Here is a 24,800-nt window from a genome sequence, read left to right on the forward strand (position 1 = left end):
TGAGCAGGTTCTCCTGGCTCCCGCATCCGAGCTACGCCTGGGACCGAGAAGGGTGGAGAAGCCCAGCAGAAGCCCTTCAGCTTGGAGGGGCTCAGGCGGTGGGGCTGAAAGGAAACTCCCAGGCTGGGCAGGCCCCACAGCTGCCCCAGGCCTCTCGCCCAGAAGAAGGAAAGGTCACCTGCTGTTTTTCCCTGCAAACCCCGGACAGAGGCTGTGCAGCTTGGTGGGTATGGGCAGACCCAGCCCCCCGTGCCTCTCTTTCTCCTGAAGCCAGACAAGGCCAGGCACGGGGGGCTCCTCCTCTGTCTCCTCCCTCCCCCGCCCTTCTCCCTTTGAAGTGAGCAAACCTTCCTAGCGCCTACTGCACTGACCCTCCTCCTGGGTGCGCCTGCCCTCCGCCAACTTCTGCAGCCCAGACCCTGCTGGGGTGTTGTGGAAGATGTCCGCTTCTCCCAGGCCGGCTGGCTCTCAGATCCCCCAGGCTGGCTCTCTGCTTGACCAGAGGGACCCCCGGGACACTTGGAGCAAAAAGGCGGATTTCCTTCTGTCCGTGGTAGGATTTGCCGTCGATCTGGGCAACATCTGGCGCTTTCCCTACATCTGCTACCAGAACGGAGGGGGTAAGGAGGCGGGTCATGAGTGGGCACAGATTTGGGGCAGAGGTGAACTTTCCACCCAAGCAAGGAGCCCCTTATAATTCTGGGTAAGGGTCTCTCTGATTCTGTTCCTTCCTAGAGATCACCATCTTCTCCACCAGTGCGATTTGGAAGGCTGGACTTTAGAACGGGGAAGAAAGACCCAGAAAAACAGGGGGTCCCGTTGAAATCCTAAACACGAAAGTGCCCATGTAGCTTTATTGGGGAGGTTTGCCATTGTAAGAAGGTTCTTCCATTTTCCTGGAGGGTTTCTTGGGTCTAACTCAGACAATATTTCAATCTCAGGGTAATGGTACCAATAGCTGCCATTAAGGCTTTCTCTCTTTTGGAAATGGGGAACTGTCCATGGTATTTATTTTCAGCCTCACTGAAATGCATTGCACAAAGACACACAAAAATGCGGGTGGCCAATACAGTTTCTCTTTGGCCCCATTGGAAAAATATTATAAAATCTGAAACACGGCACTGCTTTAATGCAGAACAACCTAAATGTGGTAAAATTGCAAACCATTTTTACCATTACTTGTGGCATTATGGACTTAATTTATAACACCAAACTTTAGCGATCGGCAAGTTGCTGCTTTCTTTTTTCCTCTAATTCCTTTTTATATTTCTGCCCCTTTTACCAGCAACTTGGGATTTTTGTGAAGTAAAATCTATACAAATGATCAGAGGAAAACTACTTAAAAGGGGAATACAAATAAATCAATAAATAAAAGTCAGGCAAGGGAGAAACAAATGAATCAAACACTGTTTGACTCTCTGTCCAAATTGTTAAATATTTCCTTTAGATTAAAAAAAAAAATTCTGGAAAAGTATAAGAAAAGTGACCAAATGCCCTTCTTAAATGAGTGGGGGGGGGGAGTCTGAATTGCAATTTCCAGTTCACTTATGGGACTTGCTGGGTGCCGTTTGGAGCCCATTTTATTCCAGGCAGAGAATAATCCTGCAGGGCAAGACAGCCTCCTGCCTGGAGATCTGCGTATTTTCATATGTTTTTCCAGGACACGAGTGGCTCTTCCCCTTTCCCATGTGCCTGTGCTTTTCAGCCTGCATTCTTATCCATTTAGCTTGCACCCGTTGCCTGTTTTACCTTGGACACATTGGTGTCACGATTGTGCATGTTTCTAGACCACATGAATGCAGAGAAATCGGGGGGATAGTTTGAGTCTCTTCAATTGTGGCGAGCGGCTGCTGGAGGGCTTTAAGAAAAAAAGGGGGGGTTGGGAGTAACTGGTGGGGAGCAAACCATGTCTCCCCCCCCCACCGCTCCTTTAAAACATACAGAAGGAAGTTGTTATGCACGTCACCAGGAGAAGCAAGGCAGCCTCGGGGAGCCTCTTAATGTGGTGGTTAATTGAAGCTGCCTTTCCCCAAGAGAGCGGTGTGTGTGTGAGTGAGAGAGAGAGGGGGGGGGGAGCAGCAGAGAACCCCGAAACCCTTATCCTCCGTGCCCCTTTGCTCCCCCAGGAGCCTTCCTCATCCCCTACATGCTGATGGCCGTCTTCGGAGGGGTGCCCCTTTTCTACATGGAGCTGGCGCTGGGGCAGTTCCATCGGGTCGGAGCCATACCCATCTGGAAGAACATCTGCCCCATCTTTAAAGGTACCTAGCCAGCCAAACGGCAGAAAGGGGAGAGGGGGGCACCTGCACATCTGTCTAAAAGATTAGGATCCCTCAAAGGGGGCTTTAGGGTGAGGTCAGGGCTTTCCTCCCCCTTGGGGGAAAATGCTTTTCCGGGACAGGACAGGGGAAGAGGCGCCTGAAGTGCTTGAGAGAAGCCGAGGCTTCAGCCTCCGCCAGGTACCTGGGGACGAGGAGGGTCTGGGGGCCGCCTCTGCCTGCCCGTCTCTTCCTCCTGCAGGCATCGGCTTCTCCATCTGCGTGATCAACCTGTACGTGGCCTTCTACTACAACACCATCATTGCTTGGGCCCTCTTCTACTTCTGCTCCTCCTTCGCCCGCACGCTGCCCTGGGCCAGCTGCAGCAACCCCTGGAACACCCCCAGCTGCCTCAGCTACTTCGAGGCTGGCAACGTCTCCTGGACCAACCTCTCCAAGTCCCCCGCTGAGGAGTTTTACATGTAAGGGGTGGGGGGGGGGGGGAGGTCAGCAGCCCTGGCAGGGGCCAACGGTCTTTGGGAGCAGCGCCAGGGCTGGTTCTTTAGGTGGTGCTGCCGGCACAGCATGAGCCAAGACAGAGGGCATGTGGCTTTGGGGTCTCTCGGGCATCTGGATGGAATTGTCCACGTGGGCAAATTCTGCTGGAATTCCTCCTGGGACCCTTGGCCGGCCGGCGATGGCGCTTCGTTCCCCCTCTGACCGAGAGCTTCTCTCTGTCGCAGGAGGCATGTCCTGCAGGTGCAGAATTCGCATGGACTGTCTGACGTGGGCGAGATCCGTTGGCAGCTGCTGCTCTGCCTCTTCCTCATCTTCACCACTGTCTACTTCAGCCTCTGGAAAGGGATCAAGACCTCAGGGAAGGTACAGGCTGCGTGGGAGCCTCCGCCTCTTTCCTGCAGCAAGGCGTGGGGCCCTGAGGCCCCCTCCTCCTCCAGGGGACCCTGGGGGCCAGACCCCATGCCCACGCCCCTCCTGTGGCTGCAGACGCGGGCAGGGGGCACCAGCCCTTCAGGTTTTTTCCAGGGGGGGAAGCAAGGCCTCCCCTGGGATTGGCCCAAGCCCTGCAGCCCCTGACAGCCTGGTTCTCCCTCCAGGTGGTTTGGGTGACAGCCACCCTGCCCTACGTCGTCTTGCTCATCCTGCTGATCCGTGGGGCAACCCTCCCGGGGGCCTGGAGGGGGGTTGTCTTCTACCTGCAACCCGACTGGCAGAAGCTGAGGAGCATGGCCGTACGTTGCTGCATGCAGCTTTTTGTAATTGCCAGGTTCTTCCTCCCAGGCTGAAATTCAACAGGAGCTGTGCTAGAGAAGGTGGCGAAAGGACCCAGGGCTGGAGGCTGGGAGGGGGCTCGCAAAAGGGGGCTCTATCCGGCCATCATGCAGGACAGAAACCCCCAAGGACCCCACATTTCAGGGCAAAGAGAGTTGTGGCTTTTCCCAGCTGGAGATGGGGGTGGGGGGGAAAATCACTTACGCCACATGGGGAAGCTGGGGGCATCCCCTGAGAGTTCAGCTGGCCCAGCAGGGGCCCTTCTCCAGTCCAACACAATCCTGGCTTTTCTGCAGGGATCAGAAGGAAGCCTTCGCTCTCCCAGATTCCCTGCCTTTCGGGCGTTTTCAGGCGCCTTCCCCCCCCCCCCCGCCCAGAGGGAAGGACTTGCTGGGCCCTCTGTGTGAAGGGCCACCTTTTGAAAGGGCCACTTGCTCGGGCTCTGCTCCCCCCCCTCGTGACTCCCCCCTCCACTCTTCCCTCTCCTGCGGATCCACAAGAGGCCCCCAATCTGGCCACCCCCCCCCCTCTCCCCAGAGAAGATCAGAAGGCCAGTTGGGAGGGGGGGCTGTTCTTTCCCTTGCTATTCTCTGGCACCCTTAGAAATGCAAATCAGGAACTGAATCACACATGTCATTTGCTGTCTGAATGGATCAGGGCTGCCCTGCTTTCCCACCGAATGGACAATGGACTTCCTGCCCATAATTACCTCTCCTGATGCACGGATGAATTTTCATGAACGCTGGCGGGGGGGGGGGGCGGGGAAGGAGAGATTGGCCAGAACCTACAAGGGGCTTCCTTGGTGCCCTTCTTCGACCTAACACACCTGTCCAAGGGCAGCACCTGCCTTGCAGGAATCCATGCCAGCAAGAATACGGGCTTCTTCCACCAAGAGTGGCCTTATGCCTCCTCAGCTGCCACCACTGTGCCTTCCTCTGCTCAGGTGTGGGTGGATGCAGCTGCCCAGATCTTCTTCTCCCTGGGGCCAGGATTCGGGGTCCTCCTTGCCTTGGCCAGTTACAACCCGTTCAACAACAACTGTTACCGGTGAGGCTTCGAGGCCAAGCAGCTCTCCCTTCTCCTCTTGACCGCTCTGTTGGGTGGCTGCACATCTGGATGGCTGATGCTGGTTGGGGAGCAGCCTAAGCAGGCTTTCCAGTATGCCAGGGCAAGCCTTTGCCAGCTGGGAGCCCCACACGGCTGGGTTGGAGGCAAATGGCCATGCGGGGTTGCAGAAGAGGGCAGCGAGTGGATCCCGGCTATCAGCCAGCTGCCTTCTTTCTCTCAGAGGTTGGCACAATCCTCTTCTTCTCCTGGCACATCTGTCGGGGGGGAGTCAGGGCTCTGTCGCTCCTTTCCAGAGATGCCATCGTGACCAGCCTGGTCAACTGCTTCACCAGCTTCCTCTCGGGATTTGTCATTTTCACCGTCCTGGGCTATATGGCTGAAATGCGGCACATGGATGTTGCGGAGGTGGCAAAGGGCAAGGGTATGTGGTCGCCTCTGGTGGGCCTTGGCCAAAGGAGGCTGCAACAGCTTCCTCCACCGGTGGGGACGAAAAGGTGCCCTCAGCTGGCGTCCCTGGGCTGAGCAGGCAGCGCTTCCTCCCCAGTGAGCCCCGCCTTTCCCTAATGCCGTTGCTCTAAGGAGAACTGGACCCGACTTGGTTGGATTCAAGGAACAGGGCCCCCTCGGCTGCAAGGTCTCTGGCTTACATCTGGCTCCCTATTTTGGAGAAGGCCAGCCCTGTAACTCGGTCACCTTCCCGCCAGCGGGTTCTGCTTGGTCCCCACCTACCCGAGAGTCACTTTGGGGGCGATGGGTGGCAGGGAAGGCCACAGAGAGCTCTCAAGGGGCAGAACCCAGCCTGCTCGTGGTGCCATCCCAGGGGTCTCTTCCAGGGCCCAGCCTCCTCTTCATTACTTACCCGGAAGCCCTTGCCAACATGACCGGATCCTCCTTCTTCGCCATCCTCTTCTTCCTCATGATGGTCACACTGGGACTGGACAGCACGGTAAGGCCAGTTCCGCTCTGCATTGGGAGGAGACCCCCCTCGGCTGCCCTCGGCTGCAAGTGGGTGGGCTCCGTGTTACATGCTGGGTGGAAGCGGCTTCCTTATCCCACTTAACTTTAGAGGAGAGGCCCCAGGTGGAAATATTTCCAAGGCAGAAACTGTGGGGAAAACCTCCCAAGCGATCTGCCAGGATCCCTTTCCAAGGAACAGTTTAAACACCACCACCACCCCGCAACCTTTCCGAAGGGCAGAATCGCTCCGAAGTGGACGGAGCAGCCCTGCACGTCCAGACCTCCCCGACAGTCTCCAGGGCTCAACCTCTGCCTCAGACTGGGTTTTCCGGGGGGTGTTTGCAGTTTGGGGGCCTGGAAGCTGTGATCACTGCCCTGATGGACGAGTACCCCCAGGTGCTGGGCGCGCACCGTCAGCTGTTCGTGCTGGGACTCATCGCCCTCTGCTTCCTGGGCTCCCTGGCCACGCTGACCAACGTGAGTTCTGGGGACAGTGGGTGCTCCTTGACCCCTTGATCTCAGGGCCAGGCAGCACCTCTCGGGTTAATGCGGAAGAAAGGCCAGCTGGGATATTGGAGGAACCTGAAACAGCTGCAACTCTCCTCCTCCTGCGTGGATTTGCAAGGAAAAGACCACCTTTCCGGCCCCCAAAGGGCAGAGTGACCCCTGGAGGGCCAATCCCTGCAGTGTGGCATTGTCCACCTTCAAGGGCTGCGCCCAACCCAGCTTTTCTGGGGGGTTGCAGCCTCTCAGAGCCTCCCCGTCCCCTCCCAGGTTCACAGCAGGCTCTTTACTGGTGTTCCCATCCAGGGAGGCCCCTACGTTGTGAAACTCCTGGAAGAGTTTGGGGCTGGTTGCTCCATCTTAGCTGTGGTGTTCCTGGAAGCCATTGCCGTCTCCTGGTTCTACGGTGAGGAGGAAAGAGGCATTGTGGCCCCCGGGGGGAGGGATGGGAGGAGGAGAGAGCCTCTACAAGGCCTCCAGGGCCGCCTTCCGAGGCCACTGTCCCTGTATGGGTCTCCTTCAGGGAAAAACCCCCCATCTGCTCTGCAAACCTTCCTGCGCCCTTCTGCCTTTGAAGCCCCCTTTGGCTCTGAGTGTTTCTCCCCCAGGCTGTCCAGGGAGGGGGCTCAGCTCCTCAAGGGTCACTCAGGTAGACTGAAAGGTTTGGGCTTTGAGTGACGAATGGACGCCTTGGACTTCCTTCCTAGGAATGCAGCAGTTCTGCAGCGACGTGAGGGCCATGCTGGGCTTTGGGCCCGGACTGTACTGGCAAGTGTGCTGGAGAGTGGTCAGTCCAGCCACCTTAGCGGTGCGTAACGGATCCTTCCTCCATCAGTGTTTCTTAGGTCACTGACTGAGGTTGGAATGGACGCAGGGGGCGGGGGGGGGGCTTTTGACTGAACATCCCCAAAATGGGGGGGAACTGCCGAGGAAGATGGGGGCGAGTGGGGGAGCAGGAGGAAAGAAAGGCCTGGTTACGGATAAGCCGGCTTGCCCCATGAATTAGGAACAGAAACATGACCCCACAGGAAGGTTCTATTCCGAAGGCCTTCGGAGCCCTTTTGGCCCTGCCTGGCTCTAGAGAGCTTGGATTCCTAACTTCCCCCTCCCCAACCGGTTTTTCCCAACAACACCAGTGTTCAAAGGACCCAGATTTGTGGGTCACAGCCCTCTTGGGGAGCCGACTGGGGCATTTCCAGCAAAAAGGGGTACAGATGCTCCAGTTCGTAAACGGGGAGGTTAAATTTGTTCTGCTTGTCAGACGTATCCCTAGGGCCACAGCCGCCCACACACAGTTACTGCCCGGTACAAGTGTCCCCTTGGGGTGGAAAGGAAGAATTTTATGGCAAGGGGGGGCTCCTAAAGCAGAGAAGCTGGGGAGGGGCCAGTGGGGGCATTCTGCCAGACCTGACTTCATCCTTCTCCTTGGTTCCTGCCCAGTTCATCCTCATCAGCTCCCTCCTGGACCAGCCCCCCCTCGTGCTCTTTGACTACGAGTATCCTGTGTGGAGCATCAGGCTGGGACACCTGATCGGGGCCTCCTCCTTCCTCTGCATTCCCACCTACATGGTCTACAAGCTGGTCTGGACCCCCGGATCTCTGAAGCAGGTCAGGGAAACAGGATCCTAACAACTTCACTGGGCGGGGGAGGGGGGTTTCCCTGTCCATCCCCTAACACTAACCCCCTCCCCCACCTCTCTCCTTGCCTCCCCTCCAGCGCCTTGCCCTGTGCCTGCGGCCAGAGAAGATTGCCCGGGAGCTGACCCTGGAGGTGGTGGACGTGCCAGCCCCCCTTTAATTCTTGCCGGAGAGATACCCCCAAACACAGGCTGTTCTTTGCTGAGCACCCCAAAAGAACAGCTGGTTCCAGGCAACCTCCAAGCACAGTTGGATGGGCCCACCGCCTCCCAGTCAAGCGCACCTCCTTTTCCTGGAATTGCTGACCCCCCCACTTTCTCCATGCCTCCTGTGCACAGCAGGCCTTTTGGGCCTTGGGAGGGGATCGGTTCGCTGGCGGCCTCTGCTCTGCAGGCGTTGCCACCCGACCAGCACCGGGGGGGGGTGTCGCATGTCAGTCCCGCCCCTTCCGTGCGGGGGTGGGCGGGCGCTCTGCACATGTTCAGAGGCCCTTGGACGCCGGGTTGCGAGCTCCTCTCTTCGGCCTGCGCTGGCGCGAGGATGCTGCGGAGCCTCCGGGGAGCCGCCCTGCTGCCGCTGCCGCTGGCGTTGGGCGAGGCCGGGGCGGCGGCGAGCGGGCAGCAGCGTCCCTTCGCCGTCCTGCGGCGGCAGAACCTGGGTAAGGAGCGGCCGGGTGGGGGCGGTCCTGCTCCGTGGGGGCGCGGGGGTCTCGAAGCTGCCCCGCTCAGCCCGTCTGCAGCCCCCTTGCCGGCGCCCCCCCGCTGACCGGCCGCCTTTTCTCCCCGGCAGCTCTGCTGGGCAGCGTCTTCGGCCTCCTGCTGCTCGCCGCCGTCCTGCTGGCCGTGTGCGTCTATCGGCCGCTTCGCCGCAGGTAGCCGGGAGTGCGACCGGCGGGGCCCGGAGCCCCCTCCGCCTGCTCTGGCCGCCCTCGCCCCGGCTCTCTCGCGACCTGAGCCGCCGCCACCGCCGCGCTGCCCCCGCTGGGCTGGACGAGATCGGGACCCCCGGCCATTTGCCCGACAGAAGCGAAGGAAGGACTGGCCGGGCTCCAGGTCTTGGCCCTGCGCCGCCCGCTGCCTTCGGTCCGATGCAGAGTGGATCGGCAGCAGCCAAGTGTTGCGGACCCCTTCTCGGCCAGAGCCCCCAGTCCGGCACTGGGGCAGCCTCCCTTCAGCTGCCCAATGGCCAAGAGCCCCTCCCAGTGGTGACCCTTCCCTCAGGGGAGCCCCAGGCGGCCTGACCTCCGCTGTGCCCACGTGGCTGCTGGCATTTCTGGTGTGATTCGGTGCTTTCCGTTTTGTGTCCTAATGGGGGTTTTCTGGTGTGTTTCAGCTCCTTCGGTCCGTAATAAAACAGCTGTCAGTGTGCTTTTGCTTAGCTGATCTCTCTTCTCTTGGGGGGGTTCCCGAGGCCTTATCTCAGCCAGCGGGACCACCTAAACAATGTTGCCCTGCGTCAAACGGATTCTCTGATCCTGTAGTCCATTACACCGTCCTAAAATTGCAGCTTGACCGAATACGTTCCAGTCTTTGCAGTTTTCCTTTACTAACTTTATAGAGGCTTTTTGTAGTCCTTTCCCTGCTTCCAGAAGAGACCTTTTTTTCCTTCAACCTCACCTCTTTTTCAGCTAAGGAACTCAGCCAAGACAGGAGTTGCCCCCACTTTATTTAAAAACACCCCCCAGATTGGCTAGGAGGAGCACCAGGAGAGGAGAGGCTTGGGAAGGCTACAGAGACACAGAAGCGGCCGGAGGAGTCCAAAGGGAAGAAGCACTCTGGTGCAGGCAGGCGGTGGGCGAGGCACACGGGCCCTAAAAGACACCTGGCAGCTGCTGAAATCTTTGGAAGGTGAGGAGCCAAGTCCGAGGAAGCCCCTCCCTTGGCTCAGGTTGTTACCCTCCGCTGCCCCCTCTTTGAGGCTGGCAAGAGCCTGGCACCTCTTCAGAACGGGCTTTGGCAGAGGCTGGGGTGCCCCCTTCGGCGCAACTGCCGAGCGGGCAGATCTTTGGGCTCAAAGCTTTGGCGAGTGAGCAGAAGAGCCGCCCCCGCTGAAGGGGGCCGGGCCTGGCCTCTACGTCCAGCGCCCGGGCGAAGAAGGGCGGGCCTCGCGTCATCCTGCTACTTTTCCAGCAGGGAGCGCTGGAGCGCCTCCTTCAGCTCCTCCTCCTCCTCCTGCCGCCTCCGCTGCTCCTCCTGCTGCTGCTCCTGAAGGGAGAGCGCCATGGCCAGCTGCAACTCCTGGTCGAAGGTGGAAGAGCTGCGCAGAGCGGGGTGGATCCCGCCGCTCGCCAGGAGGCTCTCCTGCAGGGCCCTGCGTGCGGGAGGAGAGAAGCGCTTTCTGGCGGGCCGGATGGGATGCCCCTGGCCGGGGGTCTGCCAGAGCAGGGGGCTCCAAGCCTGGCAGCTTTCAGGCTTAGGGGCAGGGTCTTTTCCCCAACACGGGTGTTCAGAGGACGAAAGCCAGCCGGGGCAGCTGCCAAGAGGCTCTGCCGGCAGGGGGAAGAGGGCAAGCCGGGCTGAAGCCGGGAGGAGGGTCTCGGCTCCACTCCCGCCCCGAAGCCTGGGGTGCCCTTGCTGGCCGAGGTGCAGCCCGCTCCCTGGAACCCTAGGGAGGGAGAACCCGAGGGCCCCAGCCTCCTCCGGCTCTGGCCTTTACCTCTGATATCGCAGGTGGAGGTCCTGGGAGTGGGAGACGTCCCCGTTCACAGGTGGCCCCAGAGGCTCCTGGGAAGACACAGAGGTGACTGGGGGCTCCTCCTCCCACCCTCCCTGCAGCTTCAAATGCTTTGACCCCTGGGGTGGCCCACTCCTCCGGGGGTCGTCTTCAGAGCACCCCCCAGGCGGCCAAGTCCAGCCCCTCCACCTGCCTGCGGTCCTTGCTCTGAAAGGAAGCCCAAGGTGGCTGCCTGGGCCCAATGGGGAGACCGCGGGGCAGCCTGGTGGGCCGCACTCTTGGCCCTGTGGAGGAAGGGACCAAAGCCCACCTGGCTGTGGCCGGACTCCATCAGGCTCTGCTGGATGGCAAACTGCATGATTTCGTTGTCTTCGTCCTGCACGTGCAGGTTCCGCCCATCGTCTTGGACCCGGTAGGACTTGGGGATCTCGAAGACGGAGGGGTCCACCACAAAGGGGGAGGCCGGAGCAGCTGGAGGGAGGAGGGCTCTGATCACGACAGCTGCCAGCACATTTGGGGATCCCAACAGGCTGTAGCTGCCATCTGCCTCCTTGCCCAAAGGCTGCTGGCAGCCCTCCCGGCCCAGCCCCCGGAGCACCTCCCTACCAGCGGCGCCCTGCAGGCCTTCGGGGCCCTGGGGTGGAGCCTCTTCCAGGGTGCTGCAGCTGTTGACACGTCCAAAGGTGATCCTAGCGTTCAGGATGTGGAACAGGGGGATTTCTGTGGGGGGAGAAAGGAAGGGCTGAGGAGCGGTGGCCCCAGGCCTGCTTGCCACTCGGTTGGCTTTGGGAAGCAGAGCCAGGCGGCCATACCGATTTTCACCGGAAACCCAGGAGGGAAGTCCAAGGTGATGAAGTCCTTCAGCCGAGCAAAGTGGGCGCTGGTCCTGGCCATCAGGTCCACGATGGGGAGACCTGCTCCACAAGGGAGAGCGGGAACTCTTCGGACATCCACAGGTTGGCTTTAAATCTGGGCAAGGAAGGCAGCAGGGTTGCATGGGGGGGCTTTCTTCCCTTGGGACCCTTTCTAAGGGCCTCCACCCTCCCCAGGCCAGAGACATGGTGGGAGATTTTAGAAAGGAGAGCAGCTCGTCTGCCATGTGGAAACTGGAGCCACACACACACGCACACAATCGCAATGCTCCCTCTTGCGGAGCAGATGCTGCTGGGGGGGATATGCAGGCGAGGGGGGACACCACAAAGAGCCCTGGGAGAACCAGCCCCTCCTTTACTTCTGAGTCCGGATGGTCACTTCTTTGGGCCGGCCGATATCTCTGTCCTTCAAGTCAAACTGGGGGTCGAAGTATTCCTCTGGCGTGAGAGCTGTTGGGTTGTTGCTCGAGGCAAACTCCGTCGTCAGGTCCTGGGGGAAGGGCAAGGTGAGCGCCCTCAGGGCCGCCCTCCCCCGGAAGGCTCCCTGCCTCGGGCTGAGAGCCAGAGGAGGGCCGGGGGGGGGCAGGACACTCACCTGCTGGGCTCCGTATTCGTGCTCAATGGTGCCCAAGAAGGACTCCAGGGGGTTTCGGTCAGCTAGGAGAAAGGGAGAGAGGCCAGTCAGCTCCAAGCTTCCCCCTCCCCCCAAGGGCCCCTCCGTCGCTCTCACCTTTGTATCGCCTCTTCTCCTCTTCAGTCAGGTGCTCCGTCCGGATCCTGGTCACCACGTTCACGTTGTTGGCCGTGAAGACCTGGAGAAAGGAGGAAGCCACTCACATTGGCCGGAGTACGGAAGCCAGGCACAGCCTGCCGGCAGCCGTCCGTCCTCAGAGCAGGGAAACAGATGGAGACCCCGAGGGGAAAGGAGGCGCCGGTGCCGGATTCCAGGCAGCGTCTCACCTTAGCTTCGTAGTCGTTCACCGCTTCGCTCCTCTCCGTCTTCCAGACCCAGAAGCCAGAGGTGTTTCTGCAAGGCAAACATCCGTTTCCAGGCCTCTGGGCTTCTTCTGAGACCCCTGGCCCAGGAACGACGCAATGCTCCCGGGCCCTCTCATCCCTTGGAGGGAGACTGTAGGAAGGAGGGACCAATGCGGGGCTCCTGCCTCTCCTACCTCTCAAAGGCGATGCTCCTGGTGTCCAGGGAGGTGCTGAGGATGGGAGAGGTCAGCCGTCGCTCCACCTCCTTGTTCTTTGGAACCATGGAGTCCAGGGTCAGCCGCTTGATCTGCTGCGTGATCTCAAAGCGTTCGGACGCCACCACCTTGTCGTCGTGGTTGACCTCAATCAGCTCAGCCCAGTGCCCGGTATCTGGAAACCCAGGTGGGAAGGAAGGGCTGGTAAAGAGGGTCAGGGTGTGTCCGCCCCCCCCCCCCCCCCACCTGGGCCCTGCTCACCTTCCCCTCTGAAAATCAGGCTCCGCCTCCCTCGCTCCCAGCTCATGTTCTCAAAGCCCAGCAAGGTGATGTCCACTCTCAGCTTTGCGCCGCTCTTCCAGATGCGGCAAACGTCACTGGGGCAAACTCTGGACACCAGCGGGACTGCGGGGAGAGGCAGGGAGAGGAGGAGAGCTCAGAGAGGCCCGTTGGGTCACAGGAATCGAGCCAGTTCACAGAACCAGGCTGAGAGGGGCGGCAGGAACCAAGAGGACCAACAAACCTCCCCCAAAAGCGGCACTTTGATTCACGCTTACCCCAGCTGGTGAATTCCCACTTCATTTCCACGTAAAAATCCGGAGTCTGCGGAGGGAAAGGAGTCAACAATGAAAGGGGAAGAAGGAAGCCTGGTTGGGCTCGCAGGGAGCCCTGCCGTCCGAGACCTTAAGGGACAAGAACTCAGGGTCTTCATGGGATCCGGGGGGGGGGGGGACATCGTTCAGCGGGGGGGGCAAATCTGACCAGAAGCGGCCCAATGGCTGGCTCTTGGTTAGGAGAAAGCCAGCTCGCCAGCTTTCAGGGCGAAGGTTAAGTCACCGCAGCAAAACAAGCCGGCCAATCTGCACCTAAGCCACTGGGGAGGCTGGTGGGAGGCCCAGGGGGTTTTATCCTTTCCTGCGCCTCAATTTACCTTGCTGATCTTCTGAAGCAGTTCGGGGACGCCACCAAGGGTTGTGGACGTCTGCTGGAAGTCGCGGTGTTGAAGGACCATGTGGACTATTTCCGGATCGCCGGTGCTAATGGCCTCGTGCAGGACTGGCAGAAAGAGAAAGCGAGCTGAGTCTGCAGGAGAGAGGCAGGGCGCTCGCCATCGCCGGCAGACGCAGCAGTCAGCTCTGTTCTTCAAGGCCTCCGTTTCCTCGCCACCTGCCCCGATTCCTCCTCTCCTGGGAGGGAGGGGGGGGGCGCTCACCTGTCCAGCCCTGGGCGTTCTCCTTCGTGACATCTGCCTTGTGCCGCAAGAGGACGCGGACAGACTCCGCGTAGCCCAAGGAGACCGCCAGGTGCAGCAAGCTTCGCCCGCGGGGATCCGGCTGCTCCACATCCTGGGAAAAGGAGGGGGGGAGAGCTCTTCTGAGGACCCCCAGAACCGCCCCCCAGGGACACGGACAGGATTGTGGCCCTTCTCCAGACACACCACGAAACCTACAGAAGCAGCTCCAGCCCTGCGACGGCGGTGTTGCTTTCGCTCCGACACACAGACAGGCAAGCTCAGAAATGAGGCAGCGTCCCGGGAGACCCCTCCTCGCTTTCCTCCCCTCCAGGGCCAAGAGCCCTTTCTCCCAAGGGCTGGGGGTTCTGAGTTGTGGGGGGCTGCTCCTTCTCTTAACCAAACCGGGAGAATTTGGGGAGGGGGAAAAGGGGGACACACTTCTCAGAGGGGGTCTCCTCCTGATGGGGGGTCTGACCTGATCCTGGCCGGGGGGATTTGGGGAGGGGGAGGAGGAGGCTCCTCCCCAGCCTGACCTTCCTCCTCCGGACACAGCAAGGCCCAACCAAGGGGGCCCTGCTGGGGAGGGGCGGCGGAGGGTGTCCTCGCTCGCCCGCCCCCTCCTGGGCGCCTTTCCTGGGCAGCCCTGGGGGCGCGGGAGGGGGGTCTCCCCGGCCGGGGGCGATGGGCGGGCTCGGGTGGGATGCGCACACAGACAATGAGCGTCCGGACGGCACGGATGCGAGCGGGGCCGGCATGCGAGGCCCGCGCCCCTTACCTCCGCCTCCGGCCACGCGCGGGGCGAGCTGAAAGAGAAGAGCACCTGCGGCTGAGGCGGGGCCTGGCCGAGCCCCGGCGTCCGCGGCAGTCTACCCGAGCGCCGCCCCGCCGCCCCCGCGCTACCTGGCCCTGCAGGGCGGCCTCCAGCTGCCGGAAGTCGTTCCGCCAGACCAGCCGGTGCAGCGGGAACCGGGCGGCGGCGCTCATGCTGCGGCCCCGACTCTACGCCATGGCTCGGCCCGCCACGGCCCGGCCGGCTGAGCACCGACCCGCCTGCTGCCCTCCGCCCGGCCCCGCCGCCGCTGCTTTCGCCCTCCGCTGCCGCCGCCGCCGCCGCCAGGCCCGGAAGGAGGGAGCTCCGCCCTGCGGCGCCGCGGCCAGGCGCTGCCCGTGACGCCCGTGGGGCCATCTTGGGTCAGGGCAGCGGCCGCCCCGCTCCGTGCGCAGCCGCCATGTCGACGAAGGGCACCGTCGGCCCCTTGCGGGCTAATCGGGACAGGGCGCCGTGGCTCCTCCCACTCGCGGCCATGTCGAGGGCGGGCAGCCCCCAGCCTCGGGTCCTGAAGCGACCTGGCAAGGGGCGTTTCTTTGGGGAAAAGGCGACGCAGCGCCTCCTGGCTTTAGGGAGAGTTGAGGATTACACTGCGGCCAGTCTCCCCGCCGCTCTTTCCGGCGGTCTTTTCGCTTCCTTTCTAAGGGGAGCAGGGAGACACGGGAAGCGGCGGTTTTGCCCGCCCTAGAGATGGCCGCGCCTGCCTCCCTTCGCCCGCCGCCGGCATGGCGTCCGCAGCGGCCCGCCCCTCCCCCAGCCTCGCGAGGGCGGCCCGCGCGACGTACGGAAGCGTCTTGGCGAATGGCGCCGCTTGCGCAGCGAGGGGCGCCGGCGGTGTGCGCGTGCGCGGCCAGGCGGCTCGGGGACTGGCGGGGCGGAGGGCGACCTGCGAGCGGCGGTGGCGGCGACCCGGGCCCTCCCTGCCCGCCATGGCCAAGCGGCTGCGGAGCAGCGACGTCTGCGCGGATTGCAGCTCCGCCGGTAGGCCCCGGGGGAGGGGGACCCGTCCGGAAGGAGGGAGCCCCGCCCGCGGCCATTGCCGGGGACCGGGGCTCCTGAGCGTGTGCAGAGCGCCCGGGCCTCTCGGGGCGCCCTTCCTCTCGCGGGCCTCCCTCGGGGGCGCCGGACGGGGCGGGGAGCGGCCGGCCCGGCCGAGGGGGAAGGGGCTTCCGGGCGGGCTGGGGGAGGCCGCCTTGGCCCCCTCCCCGCGGCAGGGTCCCCGCGCCGGGGCCGCTGCCGACGCTCCTCCCGGCTTCTCCCCGGCAGAGCCGAGCTGGGCCTCCGTCAACCGCGGCGTCCTGCTGTGCGATGAGTGCTGCAGCGTCCACCGCAGCCTCGGCCGCCACATCTCCCAGGTGCGGCACCTGAAGCACACGCCCTGGCCCGCCACGCTCCTGCAGGTACCGCCCGGGAGCCCCGGCGTCTCGGAGAGAGGGAGGCGGCGGCAGCCCGTGGCCGCTTCTTCGGAGGGGTGGGCGTGGCGGAGGTGGAGGGACCCCGGTCCCGCCCGCGGAATCCTGGGAGATGAAGCCCCCCCGCCCCCATGTCACCGAGAGGCTGAGAAACGGCGCCTGGAAGCATTTCCTGCCGGAGCGGAGGAGGAGGAAGGGCTGCATCTGTGCCGAGCCCCACGTCCTCCCCTCCTGGGGGGTCGCCCTTTTATGCTGGGCCTGGGGCGTTTCTCGCCAGGGGCAAGAGGAGCCTCGTTTCCGGTGTCCCGAGGGCTGAAGGTTTCCTGGGCATGGCGCAAAACAACCGGTGATGAAGGCCCGTATTGTAATGGGTTTTATGTCGCAATGCTAAAGGAGAGGCCTGTAAGCCACAAACTTCCTGGGTTTCAACTGGCAGGGAAACGTTGACGGGTTTAAGGCCTGGGGGGCTGGTGAAGGAAGCGGGCTTTCGTGCCCTTTAAAACGTCGGGCGATGCCGTTCCGACTCCTTTGATTCAGAGAAAGCTCTGGCTTCCTCCAGCCACGAAGTTGCCATGGAGGAGGAGAAGTGGCAGCTCCGGGGCTCCGTCTTCTGTTTTGCAGATGGTGGAAACCTTATACAACAACGGCGCTAATTCCATCTGGGAGCATTCGCTGCTGGACCCGGCCTCGGTCATGAGCGGACGACGCAAAGCAAACCCTCAGGACAAAGTGCAGTAAGTGGAGCGAGCAGGGCTGGCGCGAACCCTGAGGAGGAGCAGCAAGAGAGGCCAGGAGCCTTCCTCCTCCTGCTCCCTGAGCCTCCAGCACCCTCTTCACCGACTGGGGAATAGCTAGCTTGACCTCAGTTGTTTAAACTCACACACACATGCACACACCCTGCGAAGCCGTCTTTGGGAATGTGCAAATTCTTACTTTTTGTGAACGGTTTGAAGTTCAGGCTCCACACAGTGAGAAACTCTCAAGTTGGCATCCCACCCAACACCAAATCGGGGATACCCTGGAAATAAATATACCGAGGGTGAAGAGCTTGGCCCGATTGTTCCTGGCTTGGTCACAGCCCGACCAGTTGATCTTTTGTGATTGCCCATTTCTGCCTGCCCCCACGTGCTGCCCCCTCCTCTGCGCCTCGGGTCCTTAGCAGGGGAGACCCCTTGCAGCCTTTTCCTCTTTCGTGTCCTGCAGCCCCAACAAGGCGGAATTCATTCGGGCGAAATACCAGATGCTGGCCTTCGTTCATCGTTTGCCATGCCGGGACGACGACAGTGTGACCGCCAAAGACCTCAGCAAGGTAGGTTCACCCCTGGGCAGGTGGCAGGAGGGCCCGAAGCGCCCGGCTCTTGCAGGTGCCCTCGTGCCTGGCTTCAGCGGATCGGTGAAGCACGAGGCTCAGGGCGGGACGGTCTCTAAAGGCCTCTCCTGCCTCTGCTTCTAGCAACTCCACTCCAGCGTCAGGACGGGCAACCTGGAGACCTGCCTGAGGCTTCTCTCGCTGGGGGCCCAGGCCAACTTCTTCCACCCGGTGAGAGAATGGCGGGTGGTCTTTCTGTAGCCCCAAACGGGCATGGAGCGGAGGCCTTGCAGCTGAGCCAGCCTCTCACGGCCCTTCTGCAGGAAAAAGGGAACACCCCGCTTCACGTCGCTGCCAAGACGGGGCAGGTTTTGCAAGCTGAGTTGTTGGCTGTGTACGGGGCTGATCCTGGCACCCCAGACTCGTGCGGGAAGACACCAGTGGATTATGCAAGGTGGGCCCTCTTCTGCCAGGGGAGGGGCTGTTTTGGTAGACTGAAGGGGAGGCTTGGGGACTCCCTCCCCCGAGTAGAGCTCCTCGGGAAGATCTGCAATTAAGAGCAGAGCTGGGCAACAGCCCCCCCTTTGTTGCCCCCTAGGAGCCCCAGGGCAGTCTAAGTGCCTCTCTGCCCCCGTTTTCCTTTAGGCAAGGAGGCCACCATGAGCTGGCCGAGCGCCTGGTGGAAGTACAGTATGAACTCACCGATCGGCTGGCCTTCTATCTCTGTGGCAGAAAACCAGGTAACTGGAAGTTCTGGGTTGGCAGGATCCTGGGTTTCCTCTCCGCTTGAAGTGGGCCCCTTTTCTCTGCCGCCACCCCCAGTCCAGGTGGGCAGCTTCCGGGAAGGCCTGCTGCTTCCCGGCCCTGACGCTCTTTTGATGTGTCCTTTTCAGATCACAAAGGCAGGCAGCATTTTATTATACCTCAGATGGCAGACAGGTAAGAAGTCGGCTTCGGACCTTGAGGACTCTCGGTAAAACTGTTTCCAGGAACAGCGCCCCAAATACGAGGCCTCCTGGCTCCCTCACTGCGTCTGTTCGGCCTCTGAAAACAAAGCCACCTCTGGCATCTCTTAGAACGTCGATCCCAACCCGTTCTCCTTAGCCAGCAGGATCGGACTGTTCGCAGTTCAGAACAATAATCTCACAATGTTTTTCACGTTAATGCTGAACCCCGAATCCTGGGGATTAAGGGAGCTGCAGGTGTAAGTTTTAGGCTGCCTCCTCCCGCTTGTGCAAGGTTGCTTTGGTTTGTTTTGGGGGTGTCGGCTTGCAACCCGAGCCGCCTGCTCAAGAGCCAGAGGAGACGAGACAGAGGCAAAGATAAGAGGTCTCATCTCATCCAAATTAACGGTTTAGCGGCACAGGATGAAAAGCTGCTTCCGGTTGTGTGTGTGTTGGAGTCTCCCGTGTGACCCTGCACAGCTCTGGTCTTCCAGGGCAACTGAGGGGCTCCTGTTCTGAGAGGCTCTTTATTCTCGTAGCAGCTTAGATGTCTCGGCGTTGGCCAAAGCAGCCAGGAAGAAGCTTCAGCTGGTGAGTCTAATCCCCTCTCCTCTTTGGCCTCGGAGGTGGGCAGGAAAGGCCAGCCCCCTCCCTCCCCGAGACCCCCACCGCACCTTCGGCCCCGGGAAAGGAGGAGCAGCTGCTCCCCGTTGAAGCCCCCGGCCGAGGAGCCCAGGAATTTGGGCAGGCCCAGCTTCACCGTTCGGTCTTCCCTCCCTCTTCAGTTGAGCAATCACCTGTTCGAAGAGCTGGCCATGGACGTCTATGACGAGGTGGACAGGCGGGAGACGGACGCAGGTGCTTTCCTCTGGCAGGGCTGCCCCTCCGGCCAGGGCAGCTGCCTGCAGGGCCCCACTCTGCTTCCCGGCCCCTCCCCGCTGGTTTTGCTGTGCTGGGATTCCACATGAGGCCACAATCCAGATTAGCAGTGGGGCGAGGGTGGGATTTGGGGAAGGGCAGATAACGCAGGAGCCTTACGCGCCCCTGACCTCGCCCTCTGCTCCCACCAACAGTGTGGCTTGCGACCCAGAACCATAGCACTCTGGTCACCGAGACAACCGTGGTCCCTTTCCTTCCTGTCAACCCGGAGTACTCCTCAACCAGGAACCAGGTGCGAATCTTCTCTGGGCTCTGGCAGCCACGAGAGAAGCAAGCGGCCCCTTCCCCCAGCTGAAAAACGGCAGCGGTCATCCATTTGGGCCTGGCGAATCCACCGGTCTCCCTTACCAGGCCCATCCGGGGGAGGGGAGGGACTCGGTGCCAGTCTTCCCATGCCACGTTGCTGTGGGGGCCATTGGAAATGGGGTGAGAGTGAAAAGGGGAGGAGAGTCTGCTGCCAGGAGAGGCTAGTTGGGGGAAAGAGCCCCACTCCGTGTGCGGAGAAGCCGTTGCCCTGGTCGGCCGTGGAGGCCCCTGACGTGCAGAAACCCCCCCTTGGTGCTTGCAGGGAAGGCAGAAGCTGGCCCGCTTTAATGCCCACGAGTTTGCCACGCTCGTCATTGACATCCTGGGGGATGCCAAGCGAAGGCAGCAGGGCAACCCTATTCCAAGTGCCACAGGTGAGCCCTTTGCGGGGCCTCCCTCCCATAAATGGGTCTGGAGGCGGGGAGGGTCCACGCAATGGCCTAGAGGGGGCTGCGAGGGAGGAGGGGGGTTGCGGGAGTCACGGGAGCAAGGCCCCAAATGGCCGTGAGGACAGAGGGGCCCCCTGGGAGGAGCCCCCTCGGCCAAGCCCCCCTCGGGTCTGCTTTCCCAGGCGGCTGGAGAGGCCACCCTGCACCCATCTCTCTCTCTCTCTCTCCTCTCAGAAAACGTGGAGCTGATCCTCAGGGCGGTCAGCAGCCAGCAGGGCCCGGGGGGTCACGAGGCCGACCAGCCCGACTACGACAGCGTTGCCTCCGATGAAGAAGGCGACCTGGGAAGCAGTCCAGGGAAGGCCTCTCGGCAGAAGGTGGGCGAAGACCCTCCCGGGGCAGAGGGCAGCCGCCTTCCTGGCCTTCCCGAGGCCTCTGGCCCACCTGAGTGGAACCCCTCTAAGCGGGGGCTGGGGGGGAGGCGTGCGCCCGCGTAAAAGTGGGGTGGCCTTTTGCAGAGCCTGGACTCCGACTTGTCTGACGGCCCCGTCACTGCCCAGGAATACCTGCAGGTGAAAAAGGCCCTGGTGGCTTCGGAGGCGAAAATCCAGCAGCTTTTGAAGGTGAACGTCAACTTGAGCGATGAGCTGAGGACCATGCAGAAGAAGGTAGCCCTGCCCTCCACCCCCCGGCCTGCCCTGCAGGGTTGCTGCCCCTGTCTGGCCACCGGCCGGTTGAGCAGAGTCACCGGGGTCCCTTCTGGTGCAGGGACAAGCATGGCCCGGGGGGAGCAGCGGTTTCCCCCTGCGGGCGCAGTCCCAAGCGCTACAGGCTGGGGACGATGGGGAATGGGATACTATCCCTCCAGAGGAGCCTCGGTTGCCAGAGGCGGCCTGGGGTTGGAGGGTGACGTTTAGGGGGCTGGGGAGGGATTGGGATCCGAGTTCAGATCCCACAGGCCTTTGGTATCCCGGGGGCAGATGGGCCATGGTGGTCTCTGCTCTCCCCCCCCTCCCCTCCTCTGAAAGGCCAACGAAGACCTGCCCTCCTCCCTTCCTCCGGCTGTGGCCCACAACTCCCCAGCTTTGACCTGGCTCTTGGACCGCTTCGCAAACTGCCCAGGGCGGGAGCAGGTGGCCAGGCAGCAGTTGCAGATCCGTGTTGCCGAAAAAGAGGAAACGCAGCAGCCCCGGCAGGCCTGCCCGTTCCTTCTGCCGGGGGGGGGGATGCAAGCACGGCAGCCTGGCCACGCGTCGGGGTTAGTTTGTTCAGATACACCTTGTGGGAGGGGGATGAAGGGGGCGGCAGAACTGAGAATCCAAGCAAGGACCTGCCTTCCAAAGCAGCAGCCCTGGGGTGGGGGAGGGGCGAGGGGAGAAACTGCGACCGAGCTCCCCCAGGGCCGAGTTTGGCTCCACACCTCAATTCTCTGCGGGGTTCTTCCTCTGTTCCTCCTGCGATGTCGGTGGGAAGGCGCCATGCCAGGGCTGTGGGCAGTTTCTTCCTTCAAACCCTCAGCCAGTATGAAGCCTTCCTAATAGCGTGCGTGTGTGTGCACTGCATGGGTGAGCAGGGCCCTCCTGGGAGCTTTGCCTGGGCCCTTCCGCTTGGAGGCGTTAGAGGAAATGGGTTGTGCGCTGGCTGCCTTGTGCCGCTGAGCCTCCTGCTTTGGCCGGTCGCTTTCGCCGCGTTTCCTCTCCCACCACCGCTGCGGCTGCGGCTTTGGCATTTCCACGCTTCCCCTGCCGGCTTGCAGCTCGCCCCTCGCGGTTCCCCACACGCGTCCTTCGCTGGAGAAAGGTTGCTCAGGCCTTGTGGGAGCTGCTGAGCCCCGCCCGGCCCTTGGAAGGGGGCTGCCACGCCCCCCGCTCTCTGGTCCGGGGGCCCGGATCAGCCCTCTTTGAGCGGACAGCAGAGCGGGTGGGACGACTCCGCCTTCGTTCCAGCTTCAGAGCCTGCAGAGCGAAAACACCAGCCTCCGACGGCAGGGCCCCCAACCCCCACCCAGCTCCGGCTGGGCCCGAGTACGCAGACACGGCCTCCGTTCGGCGCCCCTCCTTGCGCAGCAGCCGGCCCATGTCGATGTACGAGACGGGGTCCGCCCAGAAGCCCTACCTGCCCTCACCGAAGCCGCCTACCCCGAGGAGCACATCGGGCCCGGCTGCAGCTCTTCCACGTGAGTAACGCAGCTGTCCTGCCGCCTCCCGCTTTCTCCGCAGCAACCGCCAAAGCTCCTTTGCTCGGCCCTCAGCCCGCCTGCGCTTTCCCCACTGGGGGTGGGGGGAGCCCTCCCTCATTCTCCCAGGCCCTGTGCGGTTCTGGGCAAGGAGGCAGCAGCTCCAGGTGCCCCCAGCCCACAAAAGCTGGTGGTTCTCTGGTGGGCTGTTTTTCCCAGGCGAATGCCCGCCTGCCCGTTCCCTCCATCCCAATCTTTCCCTTCTTGTTTCCCCTTGCAGATGTCCCGGCTGGAGAAGCAGAGCAGCTTGCCCCAGGGGGATTACGACAACACCACCCCTGCTCTGGAGCTGGACGAGACGGGGTAAGGGCCGAGGCTCGAGTGCGATTCCTGGGCTGCACCCGAAGGGACTCCCTTGCGGTCTTCACGCTAGCCTGGGCCAGGGGGAGCCGGGCCTTCTCTCTGTCCTTCCGGGGGAGGGCCCGGAGCCGCCAGGGGAGGCAGTCTGGGGCTGCAGCCTGTGTCTTTCGGCAGGCTCATCCGGAAGGCAAGGCAGCGGAGCGGCCTCGGGCCAGAGGGCAAGGACCCCGAGGCCTACCCCAGCCTCAGCTTCCCCAGCACAGAGGACGTGATTCGGAAGACGGAGCAGATCACCAAGAACATCCAGGAGCTGCTGAGGGCGGCTCAGGAGAGCAAGCACGAGAGGTGAGCCCGGGCGGCCTGCGGTTTGGGGGGGCTGGGAACAAGGGCCCTTTTTCTGGGAAGGTTCACCTGCCTGCTCTCCCACTGCAGCTACGTCCCCTGCTCGGAGAGGATCCACCTGGCTGTCACCGAGATGGCAGCCCTCTTTCCGAAAGTGAGTAGTGCTTCTCTGGCAAGAAGGGAAGAGGAAGGGGCGCCATGGGGGGAGCCCCAGGTTCTGGGCAGCCCAGGAGGCGAGGGGAGGAAATGGAAGGGGTGGATTTGCAGGCAAGAGCAAGAAGCTCTGGAAGTTGCCATCCCTGAAATTTGTGGAGACTATCAGAGGACAGGGGAGCCCTTAGCCAGGTGTAGAGCAAGCAACCCCCGAAAAGCCTCTTGGGCAAGAAGGTTGAGGAAGGCCACAGGGCAACTTCGCCCTTGTCTGCATTCACACATTGCCCTTTTCCGGCCCGTAAACGGGAAGCCAGGTTGGCCACCACCTTCCCTGCTTTCTTCCAGAAGCCGCCGTCGGAGCTGGTGCGCACCCCGCTGCGGCTGCTGACCTCCAGTGCCTTCCGCCTGCACTCCGAGTGCGCCAAGGCCCTCCCGCCCGAGTCTTGCTCCACGGCCGACGTCCAGCTGGTCACCCAGCAGGTCATCCAGTGCGCCTACGACATCGCCAAGGCCGCCAAGCAGCTGGTCACCATCACAACCAAAGAGAACGCCAATTGAGCAGCCTCTGGCACAGCCTTTGCCGTCGCCTTGGAAACCCATGTTCAGGTTTTCAGGGGAAGCTCTTTTTACAGGAATATTTAAAGCGGTGCGTTACCATTTTTTTTAAAGGAAACTCAGTATTAAATTTTGTGCATGTTTTTTTTTCTAAGAAGACTTTTTCCCAGGATTGCCAAAATCCACTGCCTTATTTGGTGCTCTGTATTTGCCGGCCTCGAGCGCCCATGCAGGGAGTCTGCCTGGAGTCAACCATCCCATCACCAGCTGACGGGACTGTTTTGCTGTTGCGAGGAGCGGAGTTTGAATCCTGCACTCTCTGTAGCCCCCGCTGGGAACTGGGACGCCCAGAGCGGGACCCAGGGAGCTGCCCTGGAATCCTGCTGTGCAGCTGCTTGGCACCATTGAACCACTAGAGAGCAACCTCTTGAGATACAGGGGCTGGTCAAAAGGACACCCCACTTTCCTGCTCGGTCTGCCTGGGGCCCCAAAGCCGCCCCCCACCCACCCCCCAGCCACAAGAGCAGGAGGTGCTTGTAGAGGAAGGAGCGGCCTCCCTCCCTCTGCCCCTCCCCAGGCGGCTCCTCATGCTGGGTTTTCTGGAAAGCTTTTTTGGCCTTTTTATTTTTGGAATCCCCTGCCTTTACAAATACGGACGCATGAGGGCCTTTCCCAGAGTGCATGCGGAAGGTCTGGCCAGGAAAGGGGGCCCAACACCCGGCCACCCCACTGGCAGTTGGGAGTGTGTCAGGGAGGGGGAGCTTGTGCTGGCTTCCCCTCCTCCCCCAGGCCCCCTGCGTCTGCTGCCCCCTCCCCGCCTCTCTCCTTGAAGAAGCATGAAGAAAGCACACGGCCAAGGCACAAGGGCCAGTCAATGCAAAAAACAAGATTTTTGGGGAGAAGGTAGAGGGTTCGGAAGGTCGGGGGTAGCTTCCCCATTGCACATCCCCGAGTCGGTGCAAGTTGAAAGCTTCCAAGCAAAGGCAGCAGCTGGGCCAAAGGCCGGCCAGCTGCCGCCTCACCTCCCAGAATGGGGTGAGCAGCCAACAGGCCTTTCCCATCCATTTCATGGGCTGACCTGCCGCTGCCCCTTAGGACTCTCCTGCAGCCGGAGAGTAGCGGGCGGGCAGCTGCCCCCGGCCTGGCTTGCTCAGGACCCCCTGCAAGACTGGGGGGGGGGGGGCACCACCTGCTTTGCAGCTGTAGAGACAGACTCCCCACCTGCATTTTAAAGCCACAACTAAGTGAAGACTCTGGTGTGTGTGTGTGTGTGTGTATGTGTGTATAAAATACCCTGCTAGTGTGTGCATATGTAAATCTTACATGTATAAAAACCAAGTGCCATAATATTTTGAATGTTGGTATTTCATTGTAACTCCCTTTTTAAAGTTTTGTACTG

At 61.6% G+C, this 24,800-nt stretch overlaps 4 protein-coding genes across 10 annotated transcripts; 3 read left to right on the plus strand and 1 right to left on the minus strand.

Annotated features, from left to right (window-relative positions):
• The first annotated feature begins 370 nt into the window (after positions 1 to 370).
• Positions 371 to 7,926, plus strand: LOC113423904 (sodium-dependent serotonin transporter-like). Its single transcript, XM_087942500.1, has 13 exons — positions 371 to 620; positions 2,127 to 2,261; positions 2,521 to 2,740; positions 3,002 to 3,140; positions 3,374 to 3,508; positions 4,492 to 4,595; positions 4,910 to 5,037; positions 5,450 to 5,562; positions 5,919 to 6,050; positions 6,384 to 6,483; positions 6,785 to 6,885; positions 7,518 to 7,685; positions 7,795 to 7,926. The coding sequence occupies exons 1-13, from the start codon at positions 440 to 442 to the stop codon at positions 7,873 to 7,875; spliced, it is 1,737 nt and encodes a 578-aa protein (XP_087798626.1). The 5' UTR covers positions 371 to 439; the 3' UTR covers positions 7,876 to 7,926.
• Positions 7,927 to 8,036: 110 nt separating this feature from the next.
• On the plus strand, positions 8,037 to 9,068 carry C13H12orf76 (chromosome 13 C12orf76 homolog). Its single transcript, XM_026685510.2, has 2 exons — positions 8,037 to 8,373; positions 8,505 to 9,068. The coding sequence occupies exons 1-2, from the start codon at positions 8,037 to 8,039 to the stop codon at positions 8,588 to 8,590; spliced, it is 423 nt and encodes a 140-aa protein (XP_026541295.2). The 3' UTR covers positions 8,591 to 9,068.
• A 295-nt stretch (positions 9,069 to 9,363) lies between these two features.
• ANKRD13A (ankyrin repeat domain 13A) lies at positions 9,364 to 14,814 on the minus strand. Its single transcript, XM_087942507.1, is given in 16 exon segments — positions 9,364 to 10,025; positions 10,371 to 10,438; positions 10,699 to 10,859; positions 10,995 to 11,108; positions 11,201 to 11,299; positions 11,302 to 11,357; positions 11,620 to 11,750; positions 11,856 to 11,917; positions 11,991 to 12,072; positions 12,221 to 12,287; positions 12,433 to 12,628; positions 12,715 to 12,858; positions 13,011 to 13,056; positions 13,385 to 13,509; positions 13,667 to 13,799; positions 14,588 to 14,814. Coding segments are annotated over 16 exon segments (1,761 nt in total). The 5' UTR covers positions 14,672 to 14,814; the 3' UTR covers positions 9,364 to 9,832.
• Positions 14,815 to 15,231: 417 nt separating this feature from the next.
• Positions 15,232 to 24,748, plus strand: GIT2 (GIT ArfGAP 2). Of its 7 annotated transcripts, none has more exons than XR_015745227.1 (19): positions 15,269 to 15,497; positions 15,783 to 15,916; positions 16,550 to 16,662; positions 17,132 to 17,237; positions 17,382 to 17,468; positions 17,561 to 17,691; positions 17,883 to 17,977; positions 18,131 to 18,176; positions 18,724 to 18,772; positions 18,967 to 19,039; positions 19,255 to 19,352; positions 19,689 to 19,800; positions 20,050 to 20,192; positions 20,376 to 20,483; positions 21,762 to 21,991; positions 22,272 to 22,354; positions 22,526 to 22,696; positions 22,784 to 22,847; positions 23,192 to 23,531. XR_015745227.1 is itself a non-coding variant. In XM_087942503.1 (18 exons), the coding sequence occupies exons 1-18, from the start codon at positions 15,242 to 15,244 to the stop codon at positions 23,815 to 23,817; spliced, it is 2,499 nt and encodes an 832-aa protein (XP_087798629.1). In that variant the 5' UTR covers positions 15,232 to 15,241; the 3' UTR covers positions 23,818 to 24,748. The 7 variants fall into 7 exon arrangements, 5 of the variants coding, with proteins under 5 accessions (XP_087798629.1, XP_087798632.1, XP_087798628.1 ...); XR_015745228.1 differs by having other exon boundaries at positions 15,291 to 15,497; positions 20,334 to 20,438; XM_087942503.1 differs by lacking the exon at positions 21,762 to 21,991 and having other exon boundaries at positions 15,232 to 15,497; positions 18,721 to 18,772; positions 22,784 to 22,851; positions 23,195 to 24,748.
• The last annotated feature ends 52 nt before the right edge of the window (positions 24,749 to 24,800 follow it).

Source organism: Notechis scutatus, chromosome 13 (assembly GCF_049901735.1).
Source record: "Notechis scutatus isolate UNSWTSFEM ecotype Mainland chromosome 13, rNotScu1.2, whole genome shotgun sequence".
NCBI lineage: Eukaryota > Metazoa > Chordata > Lepidosauria > Squamata > Elapidae > Notechis > Notechis scutatus.

What these genes read in the sequence shown, in the direction of transcription:
- LOC113423904 (XM_087942500.1), top strand. Translation starts at nt 440, where the DNA reads ATGTCCGCTTCTCCCAGGCCGGCTGGCTCTCAGATCCCCCAGGCTGGC. An exon ending in CTGCTACCAGAACGGAGGGG is followed by an intron (nt 621 to 2,126) that starts GTAAGGAGGCGG and finishes TTGCTCCCCCAG; the next exon opens with GAGCCTTCCTCATCCCCTAC. An exon ending in GGATCAAGACCTCAGGGAAG is followed by an intron (nt 3,141 to 3,373) that starts GTACAGGCTGCG and finishes TTCTCCCTCCAG; the next exon opens with GTGGTTTGGGTGACAGCCAC.
- C13H12orf76 (XM_026685510.2), top strand. Translation starts at nt 8,037, where the DNA reads ATGCCTCCTGTGCACAGCAGGCCTTTTGGGCCTTGGGAGGGGATCGGT. An exon ending in CCTGCGGCGGCAGAACCTGG is followed by an intron (nt 8,374 to 8,504) that starts GTAAGGAGCGGC and finishes TCTCCCCGGCAG; the next exon opens with CTCTGCTGGGCAGCGTCTTC.
- GIT2 (XM_087942503.1), top strand. Translation starts at nt 15,242, where the DNA reads ATGGCGTCCGCAGCGGCCCGCCCCTCCCCCAGCCTCGCGAGGGCGGCC. An exon ending in AACCCTCAGGACAAAGTGCA is followed by an intron (nt 16,663 to 17,131) that starts GTAAGTGGAGCG and finishes CGTGTCCTGCAG; the next exon opens with CCCCAACAAGGCGGAATTCA. An exon ending in CCGCCAAAGACCTCAGCAAG is followed by an intron (nt 17,238 to 17,381) that starts GTAGGTTCACCC and finishes CTCTGCTTCTAG; the next exon opens with CAACTCCACTCCAGCGTCAG.